This window comes from Molothrus aeneus, chromosome 4 (genome assembly GCF_037042795.1).
Source record: "Molothrus aeneus isolate 106 chromosome 4, BPBGC_Maene_1.0, whole genome shotgun sequence".
Taxonomy (NCBI): Eukaryota; Metazoa; Chordata; class Aves; order Passeriformes; family Icteridae; genus Molothrus; species Molothrus aeneus.
Window position 1 is genome coordinate 71,710,626 of NC_089649.1, and position 21,979 is coordinate 71,732,604.

Below are 21,979 nucleotides of genomic sequence, written 5' to 3' on the forward strand. Positions count from 1 at the left end.
CCATGGCTCGTTTCTTGGGGGAAGGTGTTGGGGTGCCAGCACATCCCTGTCACACCCTCACTCTCACACATCTCACACTGGCTGTGCTGCAGTCGGTCCAGTGTCCCCTCAAACAAAGCAGCTCCCCACACATCCCGGCTGCTCCCAGCCTCCAGCCGCAGGCAGTGTGAGCTCACAGCCCCAGCCCTGCAGGGCTTTCCTGCAGGATGGGACCCCCGGGCTCGGGGGGTCTGGGGACCGCAGCCTGCCCAGGACAGGGAGGATGACCCAGGGGGGGATCTGTCCATCCACCCCACTGCAGCCTCTGCAAAAGGGCACTCAGGGCTGAACCATTCCTGGCTGCTTCCCTCTCTTGCCCGGGGTGAGGAGAGGGCTGGGTGGGGTCGGGACGGCCAAAACCCCGGGAGCGGGGGCTCGGCTGGCGGCTCCAGGAGCGGCCGGGCAGCTCCGTGCCGGGGGGCCGGGGCCGGGCCTGGAGCCGAGCCCGGCCGGGGCGGGGGCTGGAGCCGGCCCCATGGCGGGGCGCGGGTCGGGCCCGTCCGGGCCGTGCCGGCGGCGGGGCCGGGGCCGCTCGGAGCGGGCCGGGGCGGCCCCGGACACGGCCACGGGCACGGCGCGGGGCGGGCCGGGGCGGAGCGCGGCGGCACCGACCGAAATTGCTCGGCTCGGCACGGCACGGCAGGACACGATACGGCACTGCACGGCTCGGCTCGGCACGGCTCAGTTCGGTACGGCACTGCAGGACTTGGTACGGCTCGGTTCGGCTCGGTTGTGCTCGGTTCGGCACGGCACGGTTCGGCTCGGTTCGGCGCCCCTGAGGTACCGCGCGGGCCCGGCTGTCCCGGGAGCGGCGGGGGCTGCGCCTTGCGGGGCCGGGGCGCCTCGGGGGTGTCTCGGGTGCGGGGCTGGGGGCGGCGATGCCGTGTCCGTGCCGTGCCGTGCCAGAGCTGCCGTGGGCCGTGCGGGACCGGGAGCGGGGCGGGCAGCGCGGGTGTCCCACGGGAAGCGGAGCCCGGCGGGTTTTGGGGTTGTACCGCGCCCTAAAGCGTGCGGGCTGCGGGCAGAGCAGCGGGTTACACATGGAAATCCTGAGTGTCAGGATTTCCACGAGGAGCGGACATGCTGTAGCTCATGGAAAGAGAGGATGGATGGAGGGATGTGGGGCGGGAGGGCTGGAAGGGATGATTCTTCTCGGCTGGCTTTTCGCCCTCCCTGCCGCTCTCAGGAGCCCGCAGCTGAGCCGGTGCCGTCCCCAGCAGGTCCAGGAAGGCTGGTTCCCTGCTCCAGGGTGTCTGGGGCACAAACCCCACAGCCCCCAGCCCCCTGCCCGCCCCTCTGCCCCTGGGGATGGCCGATGTTTGCGCATTCCTCCGAGGGCTTTCCCTCCTGCCGGCAGCCGGTTCCTCCAGGGCTGCCTCTCCCGAGCCCGGGCAGCTCAGAGCAGAGCGGGCAGAGCTCTGCTGAGGGCCCTGCTGTGTCCTGGGGGGGCTGGGAGGGGGTAGGAGCTGTGCTGGGACTTGTCCTGAAATAGGGGGAGACAGCAGGACGTGGGGACATCAAGTAGCCCAAAGGGAGTGGACCTGGAGTTGTCAGAGAAGTGCAGCCCCAGCCCCACACAGTGTTTTGTCCCTTTCTGCAGCAGGGTCCCTGTCCTTGCCTGGGATGGGGACACACGGTGGGTGGGCAGAGAGGGGCAGTGAGCTCCCAGCCACAGGACGTTGTAGTTTTGGGACTGACACCAATCCTGCCAGGGAATCCAGACTCCTATGGTGACCCTGGGCTGCTTCTGTGACCAGTTTGTGGCACCATGTGCCCTTCCAGACCCCGGAGCTCTGACCCATGTCAGGTCCCCTCCTGAGCAGGGTGGGGGTGTCAGGGCTCCCCTGCTTTGTGCACATTTGCTCCCGGCTCTCCAGGGCTGCCGGGAAGTGGGAAAAGAGGAGCAGGAGGGATTGCGAAAGGGCCGTGTGTGTGTGTGTGTGTGTGCGTGAGGGGCCCTGGGGAGAACGGGAGGGATGGAGCCCTGAAGGCATGGGACTCACCAGACCTTCTCCTGACCCCATGCTCTCAGGGATGTCCCGGCATGGGACATCAACAGATAGTGGCTGTGTCACCCCTTAACCTTCTCAAGGAAGGATAAACAGAGCGAGCTTCCTCTCCCTTGTGCTGGCGGCTTTCCCAGTGCTGCTCTTCTCTGAGTCCTCCCAGTTGTCAGTGCCTGGGATGCTCCATGTCCCCCGTGGGTGTGTCCAAGGCTGCTGCTGGGCGAGCACATCCCTGAGGGGACTCAGTGGCCTGGCCTTTCCCTGCTGCTGAGGCTTGGGATGTCATCCCTGTACTGCAGGGATGCCCTGTGCTGATCAAACCCATGGATCTGCCTCAGCAGGAGCTGCCCCTTCCCGGCTCTGTTGGCTGTTCAGAGGTTTTGGTGGGGCAGGCTGTTGTCCTTCTGTGTGCCCTGTGAGTGCTGAAGGACACACATGGTTTGGACAGTCCTGGAAGGGGCAGCCCCTTTGCAAGATGCAGGGCAGTGATGAGGACAGTGCCTGGCTGTAAGTCACCTGTCAGGGTGACTCTGTCCTCTGATCCATCACCCACTGGGACAAGCAGCACCAGTGGGCTGGCATGGGAGCAGTTTGAGCAGTGTCATGGCTCCTACTGCCATGTGGGGCTGTCCCCTGCCCTGAAGGGCCCTTTCACCCATGCCAGCCTCAGCAGAGCAGGGCTGAGGCTGAGGACTGGAGAGAACCCCAGGATTTTGGCTCTGCGGTACTCTCAGACACCCCACCAGCAGCTCCAGCTGTGCTGCAGGCTGGGATGTGGCCCAGGGCCTCGTGCACACCCGGCTGGGACATTCCTGAGGTTTCCTGGGCAGTGGCAAGGACCTGGGCTGCTTCCCAGCTCCCACGCCCAGCCAGCCCATCCACCAGGGAGGGCCCTTTACCCTCACTGTGGAGTTCTGCTGAGCGCCTGTGCCTGGGGCACCACATCCAGAGTGCCACAAGCACATCCAGAGTGCCACAAGCACATCCAGAGTGGTCCAAGGGGACACTGTCCCAGGCTGGAGCTGACAGCAGGGTGCTTGGTTGGGATGCTGGGGTGGGCTGCCCATTCAGAGCAAAGCCTGCAAGCAGAACAAGCAGCAGAGCAGCAGGAGAGGAGCAAACTCACAGCTTGTGCCTCAGAGGTGGAAAAAGTGCTGTGGACAATGAGAGCCCTGTTAGCCTGGCTGCCCAGGACATGGACACGGGCACGGAGCGCGTTCAGAGAGGGAGGGAGGTGCTGCAGGAACGGGCATGGAGCCGTGCTGGGCTGCAGGGAGCTCACATGGCAGGGCTGGGCTGGCCATGGAAAAGGCTTTGGACCCACAGAGCACAGCTGGAATGTCACTGGGAAACTCTGAGGTGAGTGGCAGAGCTGAGGAGCCAAGGCAGAGGAAGCACAGTGGGATAAGAGATGCTGGAGCAGAGCTGGAGCAGGACCCAGGAGCAGGGATTACAGACCCTGAGGTCACACTGCTGAGGCTCAGAGGGGAGTCAGTGATTTGATGCACAAACCCCAAGCACTTTTCAGGTGCCATGTTCTGGTCCTCTGTGTTTTGCTTGTGAATGCACAGATTTTAATTTTCCATGTAGCCAAGGATGTAGGCTGCACCATGCTGATTTACCAGGCTGTCCCTGTCCCCATCTCTGATTCCCCCATTTCTCTCTCTGCAGTCTGTACCAGGAAGGTGCTTTTTTTCCTCCTCCTGGCACAGTTTTGCTTTGAAAGACATGTGATCCTCACCAGAAAGCCCACAGAGCTGTGACTTCCCCATGTAACCACATTTTAGTTCCAGCAGGTGACCAGTTTTAATCCACTTAGCAGAAGGTGCACTGGTTTTGTTGAGTGCTAATTATTCATTAAAAGGTGGTGCAAGACGAATCGAATGCCTTCCAGTCTCAGCCTGTTGTATCAACACAGTTACTTCAATTAACAGGGCCTGTGATCTCATAAAAGGCCATTCCCACTTCCTGACACGGGCTATTTCTGCCAGACCGTGGAGATTGGCATTAATTGTGTCCTTCAGGGTTGTACTGACCCCGTTGTGAAAGTGCCCAGTTCCACAGCAGAGCATCCTGCTCGCTCAGGAGCGCTGGGGAAGCTCCAGTTCCTAAGGAAACACACCCCAAGGTGTGCTGTGGTTAGCACTGAGGGGCTCACGCTGTGTGTCAGGACAGCTCTGAGGGTTTGCAGCCCTTCCTCTGGGCAGGGCAGCGTCCCCTCGCTGACCCAGGGCTGGAAGAAGAAGTTTTGTTCCTGCTGTGAGATGGCAAACTCATCCCTTCTCTGCTTCCCAGGCAGAGTGTAGAGATGAGGATGGACAATTCCCATTTTCCTAAGAAATTCCCATTCCTGAGCCACTGGCAGGACTGGGGTGGCCCTTTGCACCCTCCCTCCCTTCCTGCTGGCTGGGTAAAAGGTGCAGCAGAGCATTTCCCTGCTGTCTGCCCACAAGCACACGTCCTGCTGAGCTCTGGCAGTGCCAGAGCAGGCAGCTGAGGCACCAGGAGCCCAGAGCTGGCTCCCACCAACCCCAGCTGCCTGGGCCATGTCCCCACCAGCTCTGTGGTGTCCCCAGTTGTGACAGAGGAGAGAGCCAGACTCACACTGATGTGGTTGCTCCGAGGGAGCTGATGTGCTTCACAGAATGACAGGGTTGGAAAAGACCTCCAGGGCCACCAAGTCCAACCTGTGACCAATCCCCACCTTGTGAGCCAGAGCAGAGTGCTCAGTGCCACATCCAGTCATTGCCACCACTGTGTCTGCTGTGGAACTGGACCAGCAGTGCTGCTCCTTGTTACTCCTCACTCTCTTCCTGGGCATCTCTGCAGGCTCATCCCGAGCTTCTCACTGCTCCTGGTGGCACCTCCAATGTCACATGTGCCCAAAGGGGCGGGCAGGCAGAAGGGCTGGGCCCTGTGGAGGCTTGTGTTGGTGTTTTGGGTGTGGCAGAGGGGCTGGCACTGGGCACCATCCTGGTCCATCCCTGCTTTGGTCCAGGAGGCGTTCTCAAGAGGCTGGAGTGTGGAGCAGGTCCTCATCATGTGGAAAAGTGAACCAAGCAGGAATGGGGCTGATTCCTCTGTGAAAACCCTGCCCTGGAGGCTGGTGGGGAGGTGGAGCAGCTGTGCCAGCCCCCAGCTCTGCATGGGGTTTGAATTTGTTTCCCTTTCTCTGTGACACTGCAGCTAAATACAGGAAATTTAAATCACCCCAGGAAAGCCCAAACTTGGTTTTTTTTTTTTAATGTTTTCTAATGGCAAGCATGGTCTGTGTGAGTGCAGAAGGCAGGATCTGTGCTCAGGGGGACTTGGAGACAGAAATATTCTTCTGGGGGGCTTCCCTGGGGGTATTTTGGGGGAATGCTTTCCTATCATGGCAGGGACTGGCAGGGATGGTGGCACAATCAGAGCTTGTTAACACCCCCCGTGCAGAAATGCTGCTCCTGAGCTACAGGATCCATGGGAATAACACACTGGGAAGGGGGAGCAGCTCACAGAGAAGGGTTTTCACTATTGTCTGCCGTGGGACTGGTACAGGAATACCACATCTCCCTCAGGTATTCGGGGAGCCACAAATATTGTCAGAGGAATGCGAATGCTCCGGCTGCCTCGCTCGTCATGGAAGGGAGGGCAGGAGCGTGGGCTGGAATCCCCTCAGGCAGCAGCCATTCCCTGCTCCTGCTGGATTGAGCTCCTGGCTGGTCTAGCCGGGCTTTCCCTGCACCCTGAGCCTGTTCCAGCTCCCTCGGCTCTGGCAGCTCATCCCCTCCTTCCATTCACCTCTCCTGGGCACACCCCCGTGCCCATCTGCCCTCACTGCCCTCGGGATGTGATCAGACAGCACGGTGGGGGCTGTTGGCAGAGGGGGACAGGGGCACTGGGCATGTCCCTGATAGCCCCAGGGGTGCAGGGGCTGTGTGTTAGGGGCACTCTGGCCAGGCACGTGTGTTGGGGAAGGTGAAACAGGAAAGCCTTACAAATATGATTGCCTGGCAAAAGATTTTGAGAATATAGAAACTATAAGCGAGATTGAAATGAAAGCAAGCTCTGAGATACCTCAGTTACTGAACAACTGGAGAACAGTGGTGTGGCAGACTGAAGGTAATCCCCTTTTGATGGAACAACACCCTCTGCTTGCAGACAGGTCACAGGGTCAGAGCAGACCCTGCCAGCTTGGCAGAAGGGGCCCAAAGAGGAGTTTTTAGGGTTTAAGATGTAACACAGTATGGTAATGTAATGATTCTTATAGGCTGTATGGAAATGCTATAGGATTTGTATATTGTACTAAATTACTTAGTGAGAATTAGAATATTCAGCACAGAAGAAGATTTATTGTATTGTAACAGGAACCTCACTCTCTTACCCTTTTTACTCTCTTACCCTCTCATCCTCTCTACCCCTCTCTTCTCTCAGTCCTGCTCTGAGCTGTGCCTGGCAGCTCCCAGCAGGGCCCTGCACCCAGGCCCTCTGCAATAAACCCCAAATTCCACAACCTGGCTGCAGAGATCTCTCGTCTCCCTCTGTCCTGACCATCCCTACCCCCTGACACTCCTACACACGTGGCTGTGCTGCTGGTGGGGAGGGGGTTTAACCAGCACAGAACTGGGCAGGGGGGCTGGAGGGGGGGAATGGATGGGGGGGAATGGATGGGGGGGAATGGTGTTCCAGCACAACCCTGACCCTGCCTACCCCTGCAGGGCCACACAGCCATGGGAGGCTGCAGCACATGGGCATGGCCAGAGCTGCTGGTGCTGCTGGTGGTGCTGGGCAGCGCGTGGCTGCGGGTGGGCAGTGCCCAGCCCACCCCCCCGGGCCCCACGCAGCCCCCCGGGCCCCAGCTGAGGTTCCGCCTGGCCGGGTACCCCCGCAAGCACAACGAGGGGCGCGTGGAGATCTTCTACAACGACGAGTGGGGCACCATCTGCGACGACGACTTCACGCTGGGCAACGCGCACGTGCTGTGCCGCCACCTCGGCTTCGTGGCTGCCACCGGCTGGGCACACAGCGCCAAGTACGGCAAAGGAGTCGGTAAGAGAGGGGTGGTGGGCACAGCACCCCCTGGCACAGCCCCCACGGGTCTGCAAGGGGCAGGGTCTGTGTTTGCAGAGTGCCCAACAGTGATTGTGTGCTCAGGTATGCACAGTAAGAGAGGGGTGGTGGGCAGAGCACCCCCCTGGCACAGCCATGACATCTCTGCAAGGGGCAGGTCCTGTGTTTGCAGAGTGCCCAACAGTGATTGTGTGCTCAGCTGTGCACGTGTGGGAGCTTTCTGTGTGGCAGAGCAGCCCCTTGGAGAGGTGGATGCTCCACTTCTGCAGACACCCACCCAGAACTATTGTAAATTCAGGCAACCCTGACAAAGAGAGAGATGGTGCATCTGACTCCATCTTCTCAGAAGGCTAATTTATTACTTTATTATACTATATTATATTAAAGAATACTTATACTATACTTTACTGTACTATCCTATACTAAAGAATACAGAAAGGATACTTACAGAAGGCTAAAAAGATAATAATGAAAACTCCTGACTCTCTCCAGAGTCTTGACACAGCTTGGCCCTGATTGGCCAAAGAGTGAAAACAACTCACAGCAGAATCCAATGAAACAATCACCTGTGGATAAACAATCTGCAAACACATTCCACATGAGCAAAACACAGGAGAAGCAAATGAGATCAGAATTGTTTTCCTTTTCTCTGAGGCCTCTCTTGCTGCCTTTCTGCTTCCCAAGAGAAAAACCCTGGGTGAAGGAATCAGGGAATGTGAATGCCACCCAAAACTTCACTCCTGGCATTTCACTGGCCTCAGCTTTGTGCTACAGCTCCTGCTGTAACCTGTGTGATCCCTGGCCATGCCCCTGGGTACATTCCCTGCTCCCAGGGGATGCTTGGCTCCCCCTCACCCCCAGGCTGTGTCTGGCAGGGCGGATCTGGCTGGACAATGTGAATTGTGCTGGAAACGAGAAGAGCATCGGGGACTGCAAACACCGGGGCTGGGGGAACAGCGACTGCAGCCACGAGGAGGATGCAGGTGTGGTCTGCAAGGATGAGCGCATCCCAGGCTTCAAGGACTCCAATGTCATCGAGGTGAGGAGGCTGCTGAGCTGGCCAGAGCAGCTGGTGACATCCAGGATGCCACAGAGCACCCTGGGTGTGGGGCAGTCTGGGATCTCTCCCTGGGAGTGCAGGAAAGCAGCCCTGGCTTTCCTGCTTGTGCTCCCCGGAGATGCACCCGGGCACCCAAGGGGACAAGAGGCTCTGAGCTCCTCTCTGCATGAGGTTCAACCTTTGGCTGCCCAGGGCCATCAGATGTGGCCAGCAGGAATGCAGGACTGGCTGTCCCTGTGCCCTGCCTGTGTCTGGGGACCCCTCTCCTTCATCCGTGGAGATTCCCTGGGGGTGGGCTGGCAGGAGGAGGGCCGATGGGATGAAATGTGAGCCGGGGCTGACCCGCTCCCCGCAGACGGAGCAGAGCCACCTGGAGGAGGTGCGGCTGCGGCCGGTGGTGTCCGGGGGGCGGCGGCAGCTGCCGGTGACAGAGGGCATCGTGGAGGTGCGCTACAAGGACAGCTGGGCACAGATCTGCGACCAGGGCTGGGACAGCCACAACAGCCGCGTGGTCTGCGGCATGATGGGATTCCCTGCAGAGAAAAAAGTCAACAGGAACTTCTACAGGTGAGTGAGGCCAGCAGGGAGCATGCAGGGGTGGGGTGTCCAAGCAGGGATGGGGATGGTGCCAGGGGCGTGGGGCAGTGCTGGGGGGGACAGCACAGGCTGTGCTGTTGGGTGTTGTGGATTCTAAAATCCCTCCCACCCTGCTGCTCACCAGTCCAAGCTCCAGCTGGACATCTGGGCAGTTGCTAACCAACCTGGGGGGCTGTGGGGTGGTTGGGAGGCTGTATCCCCCTGCCACACACACTGCAGCAAAGGGGAGTGCTTTTGCTCCCTGGTAGTGCTGTCCCCATGCCAAGGGGAGGTTTGCAGCCATCAGGGGATGCTCCAGCCACACCGTGGGCTGACAAGGGGCAGGGACACGCCGTGCCTGGCACTGGGTGTGCCCTGAGCTGGTGTTGCTCCACAGGAGGCTGAGGCGAGCAGCCAGGACCAAGGGCCCCAGCCTGAGGCTGGGCAGCAGGTAAGGGGCCAGGGCCCCATCTGCTGAGCCATGGCAGAGCTGGGCTGTCCAGCCCCACCAGTCTCTGCTGTCTGAATGGATCTGGGCACAAACAGATCCAGATGGAGCAGACTGAATGCTTGGGCTGTGCTGGCCCAGTAGGACAAACCCCACCCCAGGGCATCTGCCTGGGCGTGCTGGAGTTCCCCATTCCCCACAAGAGACCATCTCTCTCCCAGGCTGGTCATGCTCCAGCAGAGCAGCCCTGTCCTGCACACCAGGCAGGAGTCCTGGCACCCCGGGAGGGCAGCAGGAGGCCTCGGAGCAGAGCTGTCTCTCCTGGTGGATGGGGAGGAAGGGCTGTGGAAATGAGCTGCTTTCTGCAGAAAGCAGCACTGGGGGTGCTGGAAGGGCTGTGCACCCCTCCATTCCCTGCAGGATGGGCTGACATGGGCACCAGAGCCTGTGCTCAGCAGTGCTGATGGGCACAGTGTGGCAGGTCCTGCCCCAAGTGCCACATCTGCTTGGGGTCTGCCCACTCATCCTCTGCCTACTCATTCTTGCTGCCTTTCTGCCAGGCCCAGGGGATGGTCTGGCTGCCTTTTCCCTCCATCCCCGAATCCTGCTGCTGGATCTGTTGGTGGATACAGTGAGCCAGAGCCCATCCTCTCTGGGCAGGGGCTTGGCACGTCTTTCCTGAGCCCCAGTCCCACCACCTTCCCTGGTGCTGAATGTGCCCTACACTCATTGTGAGCTCTTTGTTGTGACATTCCCAGATCTGTGTCCCCTACAGTAATCCTTGCCATCTCCTGCAGCTGCTGATGGGAATTCAGGCAGGGTCATCCCATGGGTTTCCTCAGCTCCCACCTGAAGGTCCTGGTTGCTCCAATGTGCTGTTTCCTGTCTGGTTTGGTGCTGACTGCCCCTTTCCCAGCGAGCAGCTCCTTCCCCTGCAGCACTGGAGGAGATGTTTTGTGTCTCTATGAGGCTGAAATCCTGTCCCTCTGCCCTGAGCAGGAACTGGCTCCTGAGAGCCACACTGTTTTGTATGGGGTGATCAATTTGGGGCTGCACAGCCACAGTCGTATGAAAGCACAAGGATAATCCAGGCTGGAAGGGACCTCTGGGAGTCCTGGGCCAACTCCCTGTGTGGAGCAGAGCCAGCTGTGGGTTAAACCCAGGATTTCATCCAGCTGGCTTTTGAAACCTTCCAAGGATGGAAATTCAGCAGCCCTGCGGTCTCTGCTCCAATGTAGAACTGCCCTCATGGGCAAAAGGTTTTCCTTACCCTGAGCCTGAACCTTTTGTTGTCAGTCATGCCTCTTTCCTCTTGTGCTCTTCCCTCCCTGCTGGAAGAGCCAGGATCCTCACAGCTCCCAGCTCAGCCCTGGCTGGAGCAGTCCCACACCCCCAGCCCCTCCCAGGCCTCTGGCTGGCTGCTCTCCCTGGGGCTCACACCACACACATGGCATCTTCTTGTCCTGGGGACCCAGATCCAGGTGCAGGATCCAGATGTGGTTTCCTGAGTGTGAGTGGGCACTGATGCCCTCTGGCTGTCTGAATCCCAGCCCTGTGCTGTGTCCTGTGCAGCTGACACCAACCTGTGCTGCCCTGTGGGGACAGTGGCCAGGCTCAGCTCTGCCTGGTCCCTGGGGCTGGCAGTCCCCTGCCCTCCTTTGGGCCACTCTGCTCTTCACTCCTTGTGGGCTCTGGGGTTTTGGCTCTGCTCAGCATCTTCCTCCCTGAGGGAAACAAGCACTTGAGGATGTTGGGATTGCACCTACACCTTGTGTGTGCTGAGCCCCAGGCAGCTTTCCCTCATGGCTCAGCCTGTGCCAGGGCTGCTTCCCTCGCTGGCAGCAGCCCTTGCCAGCCTGCAGCAAGTCCCACTGTGCCCCATGGCTCCAGGACAAGCACCCTGGGGCTGCCTGTGCTGCTTGCTGGGTGTCCTGCACCTTGGGGACATGGCACAGTGGTAGCATGGTGTCTGGATGAGGACACAGACACAACCACACCTGACTGATCAAATGGTGGCTGCTGGTGTTTGATCTTTTGGTCTGTGACAAGGCAGAGCAGATGTGGCTGCATCCAGCAGTTTCCTGGTGGGAATGCATGCAGGAAACTGCATCACTGCTGTGGAGTGTGGCTGTGTCACACTGCTGGCAGCAGATGATGCTGTTGCACCCCTGTGTGACACAAAGGGGATGCACATGATTTCAGCCTCCAGTGAAGCCAGGGCAGGTTGTGCTCCCTGTGTCACTGCTGAGGGCAGAGGTGACAGCCTGAAATCCCAGGCTTTGTGATGGTTGTTTTCTATTTTCCAGGCTGGCCTCCAAATCTCAGCCTAAACAAAAGCGCAGGGAGGACGTAGGGCCCAAGAAGAGGTAAATGGCTCAGTGGAGAGCCAGAGGCAGGAGCCCTAGAGCTGTGTGTGTCCCCATGTGTGTCCCTGTGCTGCTGGGGGTGTGGCACAGGCACCTGGCAAGGGCTGGGTGACACCTAGCAGGCACCGTGTGTCACCCTGGGGACAGGGCAAGGGGCACAGCCAGCACGTGCAGCTGCAGGCAGGGTGGCTGGTGACACCTCCACTGCCACTGCTCACTCTGGCCATGGCTCAGGGCTCCTGTCCCCCTCACAGGCTCTTCACAGAGCGGCAGCAGCTCAACTACCGCCTGCACTCGGTGTCCTGCACGGGGACAGAGGTGCACCTGTCCATGTGCTCCTTCGAGTTCTACCGGGGCAACTCCTCAGCAGCCTGCGGCTCCGGCATGCCCGCCGTGGTCAGCTGCGTGCCCGGGCCCCTCTTCGCCACTGGCAGTGCCCACAAGAAGAAACAGCGCCAGCAGCAGCAGCAGCAGGGCCAGGTGAGCCCTGCAGGGAGGGGGACGAGTTCTGTGGTGGCCCACAGCAGGACAGTGCCCCACTCTGGGCCAGGCTCTGTCCCCAGGTGCGCGGGTTGCTGGCTGACCGGCTCCGGAGCGGGAGGTGGGGACGGTGTCCTGTCCCTGCACATCCCAGCGCTGTGTGTGCCACCCCGCACTGTGCCACCCTTGTCCCTGCTCCCACAGCCCCGGATCCGGCTGAAGGGCGGCGCCAGGGTGGGCGAGGGCCGCGTTGAGGTGCTCAGGAGCAGCGAGTGGGGCACCATCTGCGACGACCGCTGGAACCTGCAGTCGGCCAGCGTGGTGTGCCGCGAGCTGGGCTTCGGCAGCGCCAAGGAGGCCCTCACCGGGGCACGCATGGGCCAAGGTGAGCCTGCTGGGCAGAGTACAGGGGTGGATTTATTACAGCAGGGGGTTCTTGGGGTCTCTCCAACCCCAGCTGCAGTAGGTGTCTGGATAGCAAAGTCTTGCTTGTTGGGATCTCTAGCTGGTCAGAGTGACCCCAAGAAAAGTTGGAAAGTCTCTTTTCCCATCCCGGCGCTTGAAGAAGGAGTCAGGGCTCTTCATTGCTCGGTCTCAAAGTTGTTTATTTTATTTTATCTATAAAAAATTTTCTCCTGCCCTGCCGAGGTCAGCTCAGCAAGACAGTTCCAGGCACTCTGCCTGCCCCCGGGGCAGTGTTATCTTTTTATACTAAAAACTACATATACAATGTTTACAATTACTTCCCAAAACCTATCACCTATGTTAGACAGTGAGCTTCTTAATCTAAACCAATCTGTAAGTGCCAACATCACAGCAGAAGATGGAGGCCAAGAAGAAGAAGCAGAAAGGCTGGACACACCCAGTTCCCTCCATCTTGCCTCCTGAACCCCCATACCAAAAACCCTAAAATCTACTTTTCCACCCCGAGATAGCTTCACTAATATTCTACTTAAACTGTTGTGGTTTGCTGATCTTCATACAAGGTTGGTAATTTGCTCCACGGGTCATAATCAAAACCACAGGTGTTTTGGGCTCTGTGCCAGGGTCCCTGAGACCCCTGGCAGGGGTCTTGGGTGCTCAGGACAGCCAGAGGGACGTCCTGGGTCCTGACACTTGCTAAGCTCCACTATTGGAATAATTACCAATATAGCCGGAACGGGACGTTCTGAGCTTGTCTGGCCCTTGCTGCTTGACCAAAAGGCAGCAACTGTGGTGATTTCACCCCAGAGACACTTTTGGCTGGCTGGATGCTGCAGATGGGCACGTGGAGACAAGCCCAGGCATGCAGGAGCTCTGGTGGTCCTCAGGCTTACCTCTGGTGGAGAAGCTTTAAGGTGATGGTGAAGGAAAGGAGTCGGTTCTGATGGAGGGTTTGGATCCAGAGCTTTATTCCTGGCCCACAGGCCTCTGAACTCAGCAACAGCTCCAGCAGAACCCCCTGAACCACATAGTTGCTGTTCCTTTGAACCCTGGGGAGAGGGAAGGGGCACGGAGGGCCACCAACCAGGTACAGGGCAGAGAAGTCTCAAGGGACAAAGGACACCTGGATGGCCCAATGTCCCCCAGGGGGTGGAGGGCATCTTTTGAATTCTGCCAATCACTCGATGCCCTTCTGGAATGCCAGGATTGACAGACAGTGCTGGGCGGGGGTCAGGGAGGGGGAGGGAGAGGAGACTGACACACCAGGGGAAGAAATCTTCACAGAGAAACCCAGGGTATCTGAGGCAAGCCATGACACCACACCGCAACACTCCACTTGTCCAGGTCCCTCAGGCAGGCTCCCAGCTGCAGGCAATCTTAGCAGGCAGCTCAGCTCTTAAGTGAGATCAGCTCTTTGAATTCAGCTCTCAGTGATTTCAGCTCTTTGCTTGTTAAGTGCCTCAGCAGACACAGGAGAGAGAGAGGAGAAGAATTGTATGAGGTTCTGTTGTATTTGCTGGGACCCTCATGGCAGGGAGGTGTCACTATAGAACACAAAATAACACAACTGACGTGCATACACTTGTTTTTAAGGTAAAGAAGGGAAGTTTGTTTTCTGACTCTAGTATTTATAGATTTCTAAAAGTGACAGTGGATTGGAGGGTGAAAGTGCCACCTCTTCAATGACACTGGACAAACTAACAGTTTATTAAATTTCTTTTCTTCTAGAAAAGAATGCAAAACAGTAAGTTATTTACAGAAAGTGCGTGAGAAAGTTTGTTACAAGAATGTAAACATCAGAAAGCTTAGAAAATCTTAAAAAATCAAGGTAACAGGGAGGAATGATGAATCTGATTCCATGTTCTCAGAAGGCTAATTTATTATTTTAAAATACCATATTAAAGAATACTAAACTAAACTATACTAAAGAATACAGAAAGGATTCTTACAGAAGTCTAAAAAGATAATAATGAAAACTCCTGACTCTCTCCAGAGTCCTGGCATAGCTTGGCACTGATTGGCCATTGAGTCAAAACACTCACACCAGAAATCCAATGAAACAATCACCTGTGGGTAAACAATCTCCAAACACATTCCACATGTGAGCACAACACAGGAGAAGCAAATCAGATAATTGTTGTTTTCCTTTTTCTCTGAGGCTTCTCAGCTTCCCAGGAGAAAAATCCTGGGTGAAGGGATTTTTCAGAAAATGTGAATGTGACATAGTTCCACAGAGGTGTCTTTATTAGCAGCTTCTGTGAAGGGTGACAGTGACAGCTCTTCGACTGAACAGTGCAGGAATGGGGGTTTCTATAGGGTATAGGGGTTTGGGGAAACAGTCCAATAGTAAGAGTTGAGGTCAAAGTGACCTGTTGTCTTACAGAGAGATAACAGGAGTCTGGAGGTGGAAGAGGGCCTTCTTTTGGTCCAGTCATCATGACTAGGCATTTCTTATCTTAGGCAACTGACTGCCAGGGAGGCCTTGCAGGCCCTGTGGCTGCTACAGCACCAGGCATCCCCTCCTGGAGCTGAGGATGAGGCACTTATCCAGGCTTTGCTTGGCTGGGGTGTCCTGTGAGCACTGGGATACATGGAGCATCCCAATGGGACCGTGGCCACTCAACCACACTGCCCCAGGCAGCAGCTGTGGAGGCTGGAGTGTCCAACTCCCTCAGACCTGCCAAAAAGAGAGGGGAGCCTTGGGGACATGGGTGGTCCTGTATTGCAATGAAAGGTGATTCTGATGAAGGGGAGAGAGAATGAAGCATCTGACTCCATGGGTATCAGAAGGCTAATGAATTACTTTATTATACTATACTGTGTACATTTCATCTAAAACTGAATGTGCCAAGCACTCAGCTGCACTCCACTGCAGAGAATCTCAGCCCACAGTCCCAACACACACATACACACACATCTGGCCCTGATAGGCCAAGGAAACAAAACATCCTCACTTTGGATAAACAATCTCCACATTGCATTCTACTTTGGCACAACACAGGCCCAGCAAGTGATAAGAATTATGTTTTCCCTTTCTCTGAGGTTCAGAGAATGTGACTCTCAGAAATCCTTGGGAAGAGAAACGTGACAACAGCCCTGAGCATCCCTGTGTCACAGGGGGGCCCTGATTTCTGCTGTCCTCCTGCAGGGACGGGCCCCATCCACCTGAACGAGGTGCAGTGCCGGGGCACCGAGAAGTCCCTGTGGAACTGTCCCTTCAGGAACATCACCCAGGAGGACTGCAAGCACACAGAGGACGCTGCTGTTCGCTGCAACATCCCCTACATGGGCTACGAGAACCTGGTGCACATCATGGGGGCTGCTGGCTCCAGGGGGCTCCCAGAAGTGGGGTCTCAGAGTGGGGGGCTGGGAAAGGCCCACAGAATCCATGGGAACCTCATCTGTCCTCCTCTGCACCCCACACATTTCCCCCTGTCCTGGGAGATCGGGGATTTTGTGGGTGGGAACCCCTGTGAGGAAGAGGGTGGAGGGGAGGCTGTGGGGGCTCTGGGTGTTCTGTGGGTGCTGCTCCCTGCTGCTTTTCCTGCTGCCAGCCTGTGCCCACTCCCCAACAGAAACACCAGGAAAAAAAATCACTGTGGGACAACCAGGAGATTTTTTTTTTTTTACCTGTGATGAAACAAGCAAATGGAGCCCTTTGTTCCTGTTTGCCCTGGCCCATCGTTTCATCCACTTTGTGCTCTTTTTAATGATCTTTAACTCTCTCACACCTGTAATGTCTGAAATGACGCCATTTCAAAATGAACTATTTTCAGTTCATGCAGTGCCGGGTGAGACAATTCCCAAACTCAAAAGCCATTTCTTGTCCCCAAATCCACCAGTTTTGGCATGTTCCCTGGCAACCAAAGCTGTGCTTGGCTCTGCTCAGTTCCTGCTTCCCCATCCCCATGTGCAGGCACAGCCTGGGACAGGGGCTGGGGACAGCCCTGCATGCAGGGGGAGCATCGCCTGTGACGGTGATGACGCTGCCACCGCCTTTCTCTGCAGATTCGGCTGAGCGGGGGCCGGAGCCGCTTCGAGGGGCGGGTCGAGGTGGCGGTGGGGGCTGGCGACGGGGACCAGCCCCGCTGGGGTCTGGTGTGCGGAGAAGGCTGGGGCACCCTCGAGGCGATGGTGGCCTGTCGCCAGCTGGGGCTGGGATTCGCTAACCACGGCTTACAAGTAGGTGCCAGCACCAGCTTGGCCAGGGCAGCAGCAGCCACCACCACTGCTCACAGGGCTGGGGACAGGGATGGATGGGGACGGAGGGGGGACAGGAGGTGGCACAGCATGGGGTGCCTGCTCACGGCCCCAGGGTTTCCCTGCAGATCCGCCTGGCCGGCGGGAGGACAGAGTTTGAGGGCCGCGTGGAGGTGAAGAGAGGCAGTAAGTGGGGCACGGTCTGCAGCGATGGCTGGACCACCAAGGAGGCCATGGTGGCCTGTCGTCAGCTCGGCCTGGGCTACTCCCTGCATGCTGTGACGGTAGGTGCCAGAGAGGAGGGCCCCTGGTGAGCACAGGCACCAGCCAGCACTTCCCAAACAACCGTGGGGCTGCATGGGGACAGATGGGCACAGAGGGACATGGACCCCTGTGGGCAGCTGTGGTGGGGGGCTTGGCTGCAGCCTGGGAAGAAGTGATCCTGGGCAATCCGGCCACCAGCCCTGCCACCCACCCTGCCTCACCCCCTCGCCAGGAGACCTGGTACTGGGACGCCAGCAACGTGACAGAGATGGTCATGAGCGGGGTGAAGTGTGCCGGCCACGAGATGTCCCTGAGCCACTGCCAGCACCATGGCGCCAGCCTGAGCTGCAGGAACACGGGCACGCGCTTCGCTGCGGGCGTCATCTGCTCCGAGAGTGAGCTGAGGGAATGGGGGCTGCAGGGAGGCCTGGCTGTGCTGGGGGTTCTGCAGAGAGGGGCTGTGGGCAGTGGGCTCTGCAGGTATGGATTCTGAGCTGTGGGGTTTGTGGGTGGTCAGGTCTGTGGGTAGTGGGGTTTGTGGGCAGTGGGGTCTGCCAGCAGTGAGGTCTGTGGGAATTGGGGTCTGCAGGTATGGACTCTGAGCACTGGGGTCTGTGGGTGGTCGGGTCTGTGGGTAGTGGGGTCTGCCAGCAGTGAGGTCTGTGGGCAGTGGGGTCTATGGGCAGTGGGGTCTGCAGGCAGTGGGGTCTGTGGGTATGGACTCTGAACACTGGGGTCTGCCGGCAGTGGGGTCTGCAGGTATGGACTCTGAGCACTAGGGTCTGTGGGCAGTGGAATCTGCAGGCATGGACTCTGAGCACTAGGCTCTGTGGGTGGTCAGGTCTGTAGGTACGGATTCTGAGCACTGGGCTCTGTGGGCAGTGGGGTCTGTAGGTATGGACTCTGAGCACTGGGCTCTGTGGGCACTGGGATCTTCAGGTAGTGGGCTCTGTGGGCAGTGGGGTCTGCAGGCATGAACTCTGAGCACTGGCATCTGTAGGTGGTGGAGTCTGCAGGCAGTGGAGTCTGCGAGCAGAGGGATCTGCAGGCATGGACTCTGAGCATTGGGGTGTGTGGGCGGTAGACTGTAGACTGTAGACACCGGTGTTGTGGGGCCAGGAGCTGTGCTCAGTGGAGTTTGCAGCTGGAGGCCAGGGTTCAGCCAACACCCAGCCATTGCAGAGGGCACATGTCCCTCCTGGCTGGCTCAGCCCTGGGCACAGCTCCATCCCTGCCGAGAGCAGGGCCCATCCCTGAGCAGCCGCCTGTCCCCAGCCGCCTCAGACCTGCTGCTGCACGCACCGCTGGTGCAGGAGACGGCGTACATCGAGGACAGGCCGCTGCACATGCTGTACTGCGCTGCTGAGGAGAACTGCCTGGCCAGCTCGGCCCGCCTGGCCAACTGGCCCTACGGCCACCGCCGCCTGCTCCGCTTCTCCTCGCAGATCCACAACCGCGGCCGCGCCGACTTCCGCCCCAAGGCCGGCCGCCACTCCTGGGTCTGGCACGAGTGCCACCGGTGCGTGTGGGGTACAGCAGGGAGGGGACACACGGGGCTGGGGGTCAGGGAGGGGAGAGGGTGGTGCTGCTGCAATGGGCTGGGCGAGGAGGGTGCTGGACAGGGGTGACGCTAAAAGACAGTGACACTGTGCAAGTATGACACTGAGAGAGGGTGATGCTGGATGAGGGTGACACCAGGTAGTTGTCATCTTATTTCAAAAGTCCCAAACCTTCTCAGTGATTTCTCATGGGCAGCTCCTCACAGCACTGACTCCTTCCTCACAGCACAACCAACAAACTCCAACTCTCCCCTCACCCAGCTAACCCACTCTTTTGTAGCACTGGTCTTCTTATTGGACACAGCTGTGGCCTATTAAGGGCAGGCCTGTTCTAATCTTTGACGATTAGTACAGCTGCAACTCCTCAGGTGTGAGATTACCTTCTGCATTATTCTGTTACATTCTGTCACTCCACACCGGGTGAAGGTGACACTGCATAGCCCGAATCTGGTGCTCAGGGTCCAATTTTGTCTGGTTTGGCTTAGGGGCTGTTCATGGATAAGCAATGTTGGGGCTGGGGTCTCCAGGAAGGCAGGGACGGGGCTGCAGGCTGTGCCTTGCAGCTGAACCCTCTGCTTGCGTGGGCCAGCTGGCTGGGGACAGCTGTGTCCCCTTCCAGGGCAGGACACAGCCTTGCCCAACCTCACAGTGCTGCCACCTCAGAGCAGGGGCTCTGTGGGGACATTCCTGGCAGCAGGGGGCTGATGCAGGCCAGGGCAGTCTGCAGCAGGTGCTGGCTCCCTCCCACAGGCACTACCACAGCATGGACATCTTCACCCACTACGACATCCTGACCCCCAATGGCACCAAGGTGGCTGAGGGACACAAGGCCAGCTTCTGCCTGGAGGACACTGAGTGTGAGGAAGGTGGGTGACATGGAGCCCGGCAGCACTGTCCCTGCCTGTGTCCCCATGGTGGGGCCAGGCTGGGGGGTCTCAGCAGGGACCAGCTGTGTCTCCTCCTGCCTGCAGACGTGGCCAAGAGGTACGAGTGTGCCAACTTTGGGGAGCAGGGCATCACCGTGGGCTGCTGGGACCTGTACCGGCACGACATCGACTGCCAGTGGATCGACATCACTGATGTCAAACCAGGCAACTACATCCTGCAGGTGCTGCACCTGACCCTCTCCCCTGTCACCCTCCCAGCCCCTGTCCCTGCACCTCAGCCCCCCACACACTTCAGTCACCCATCACTCTGTCTCACTGGAGCTCAGTGGGTGTGCTGGCACTGCCTGTCCTTGTGCCCACAGACTCAGACATGCTGCCACATGGGTTTTCCAACTCTGAGCAGCACTGCTCATGGTGCACAGGGACAGGGCCACCCCATCACATCAGCAGCCACTGGCTCCTTGGAGCTCTCCAGCACACCCACCACAGCTGGGGAGATACATCCTGTGGGGCTGGGATCTCACTGTCAGTGCCCCACAGGTCGTGATCAACCCCAACTTCGAGGTGGCAGAAAGTGACTTCACCAACAATGCCATGAAATGCAACTGCAAGTACGACGGGCACCGCATCTGGGTGCACAGCTGCCACATCGGTAACGGCCCGGGGCACGGCACGGGGGTGAGGGTGGAGGGCAGTGACAGGGCTGCAGGAAGCCATGAGGATGAGGATGGTGCTGCTGGGGACACCTACAGTGGAAGGTGCTGGCAGGGGATGCACTGCAGCAGAGCTGACAGCCCCTGCCCTCTGCCCGCAGGAGATGCGCTCAGCGAGGAGGCCAACAAGCGGTTTGAGCAGTACCCAGGTCAGCTCAACAACCAGATTTCATAGGGCCCCGGCCCTGGGGAGACAGGCATCTCCCTCCCTCACCCCATACTGGTGGGAGGTAGCTGCTGGAAGACCGGCAGGGAGGTCTGATGCCCAGTGCTGCTGCCACTGTGTCCTGCCGGGGACTGCCCAGGACTCGCCACCGGCTGCCCTTGCCCACCTCGGTGGGGCTGGTGCTGGAGGCACCAACACCTGCACCTCCCAGCCTGGGGCTGCCACCCCAACCACTGGCCAGAAGAGCGTGCCCACATCCCCTGGGCTGCGGCACACGGGTACAGTCCGGGAGGTCCTGCATCCCTCCCATCCCAGCTGCACCCCAGCTCCCACTGCCCCCTTCAGCCCTGGTTCCTCTCACCCCACAGCTCACCCCCTCAGCTGGCTCCAGGGCCCACCACCCACACAGGGCCCCAGGAGCCACTGGTCCCCCTGGGGATGGTGCAGGTGTCTCTGCCCACAGCGCTGCCCAGGGGTGGCTCCTACCCCATCTCTCAGTTGTAATTTTATTTCCTCTATAAAGTTGTAAGTTCTATTTCTCAATGGTTGCTGGCACGTCTCTGGGCTGGGATGAGGAGCAGGTGGCAGGGTTCATTCTGCAGGGCTGGTCGCCACCCTGGCACAGTGTAGGAGCATCCCCTGGTCCCTGCAATGCCTCATCCACACAGCCCTGGCCCCACAGCAGCCCCTGGCACCATCCTCAGCCAGGGCTGGTCCTCTGGGGGGAAGCCCAGGTGGGTGAGAGGAAGGGACCAGCAGCAGCCCCACAGCACCGTGTGGGGAGGAACTGAGGAGGAACTGAGGAGCAGGGATGTGGGGAAGAGCTGGTTCCACCTCACCAGATCCAGGGTGAATGTTACCAAGCAGAAATCCCATCCTGGGGTTGTGACCCTTGAGGATTGGGGACCACAGGAAATCCCTGGGGCTGTGACCCTTGAGGATTGGGGTCCACAGGACCGTGACCCACAAGAACCAAGGTCCCACAGGAGAGCGGGGCTGCCTCGGCTCGTGTGGGAGCACAGCCCGGCCTGGGGCCGAGGCACTGGGCAGGAACACTGGGATGTGACACGAGGGCCCAGGGAGCTCCGGCCCAGCTCTCACCCCTCAGCTGCTCTGACCCCACCAACCCTTCCCCATTGCGGAGACCCCGGGCACTGCCCTCAGCCGGGGAGGAGGAAGGGGCCGGCCTTGGCTCGGCCCCGGAACGCTGCGGTCAGCACAGCCGAACAGCTATGCCAGACACGCCGCCATTTCCCCCGGGCCGGCGGCGCTGGCCGGGGCAGCGAATTCCTCCGGCGGGGCCGGGGCTGCTGAAAGGAGCGCTGTTCTCAGGGCAGAGCCGCCCCTTGCCGCAGCACCTCCGAGGAACTGTGCTTCTTTCATGTCCCCAAAGCGGCAGGCTGGGCTCGGGAGCGCCGTCACGGGCAGGGCCTGGCCCCACAGCCGCATTCCTCCGCTGCTCCGGGCTTCCTCGCCGCTTCTCTTCCAGGAAGGCGAGGAACAGCCGGGGCTGCTCCTTCCCCGATGGCCGCCAGCTGTCCCCAGGGGCCGGGTGTGTGTGGGAGCAGAGCTCCAGCACTGACAGCGAGCTGGGGGCGGGACAGGCAGGGCCCCGGCCCGGCTGTGGCTCCCAAACTCAGCCCTCCTGGATATCAGAGCCGTCCTCAGCCCTCCTGGATGGACATCAGGGCCATCCTCGGCCCTCCTGGATGGACATCAGGGCCATCCTCGGCCCTCCTGGAT

General features: G+C 59.1%; 1 protein-coding gene across 1 annotated transcript; it reads left to right on the forward strand.

Moving 5' to 3' along the window:
• The first annotated feature begins 6,754 nt into the window (after window positions 1–6,754).
• Window positions 6,755–20,774, forward strand: LOXL3 (lysyl oxidase like 3). The gene is made up of 13 exons (XM_066549254.1): window positions 6,755–7,073; window positions 7,970–8,133; window positions 8,510–8,721; window positions 11,799–12,024; window positions 12,229–12,409; window positions 15,596–15,750; window positions 16,456–16,629; window positions 17,144–17,306; window positions 18,187–18,430; window positions 19,221–19,336; window positions 19,442–19,578; window positions 19,898–20,009; window positions 20,172–20,774. Exons 1-13 carry the CDS (start codon window positions 6,755–6,757, stop codon window positions 20,243–20,245), a joined length of 2,277 nt encoding a protein of 758 aa, XP_066405351.1. The 3' UTR covers window positions 20,246–20,774.
• The last annotated feature ends 1,205 nt before the right edge of the window (window positions 20,775–21,979 follow it).

Bases quoted from the DNA above. Each gene is read 5' to 3' on its own strand.
- LOXL3 (XM_066549254.1), top strand. From the start codon at position 6,755: ATGGGAGGCTGCAGCACATGGGCATGGCCAGAGCTGCTGGTGCTGCTG. The intron at 19,337-19,441 runs GTGGGTGACATG...TCCTGCCTGCAG, and splicing joins GGACACTGAGTGTGAGGAAG to ACGTGGCCAAGAGGTACGAG. The intron at 19,579-19,897 runs GTGCTGCACCTG...AGTGCCCCACAG, and splicing joins CAGGCAACTACATCCTGCAG to GTCGTGATCAACCCCAACTT.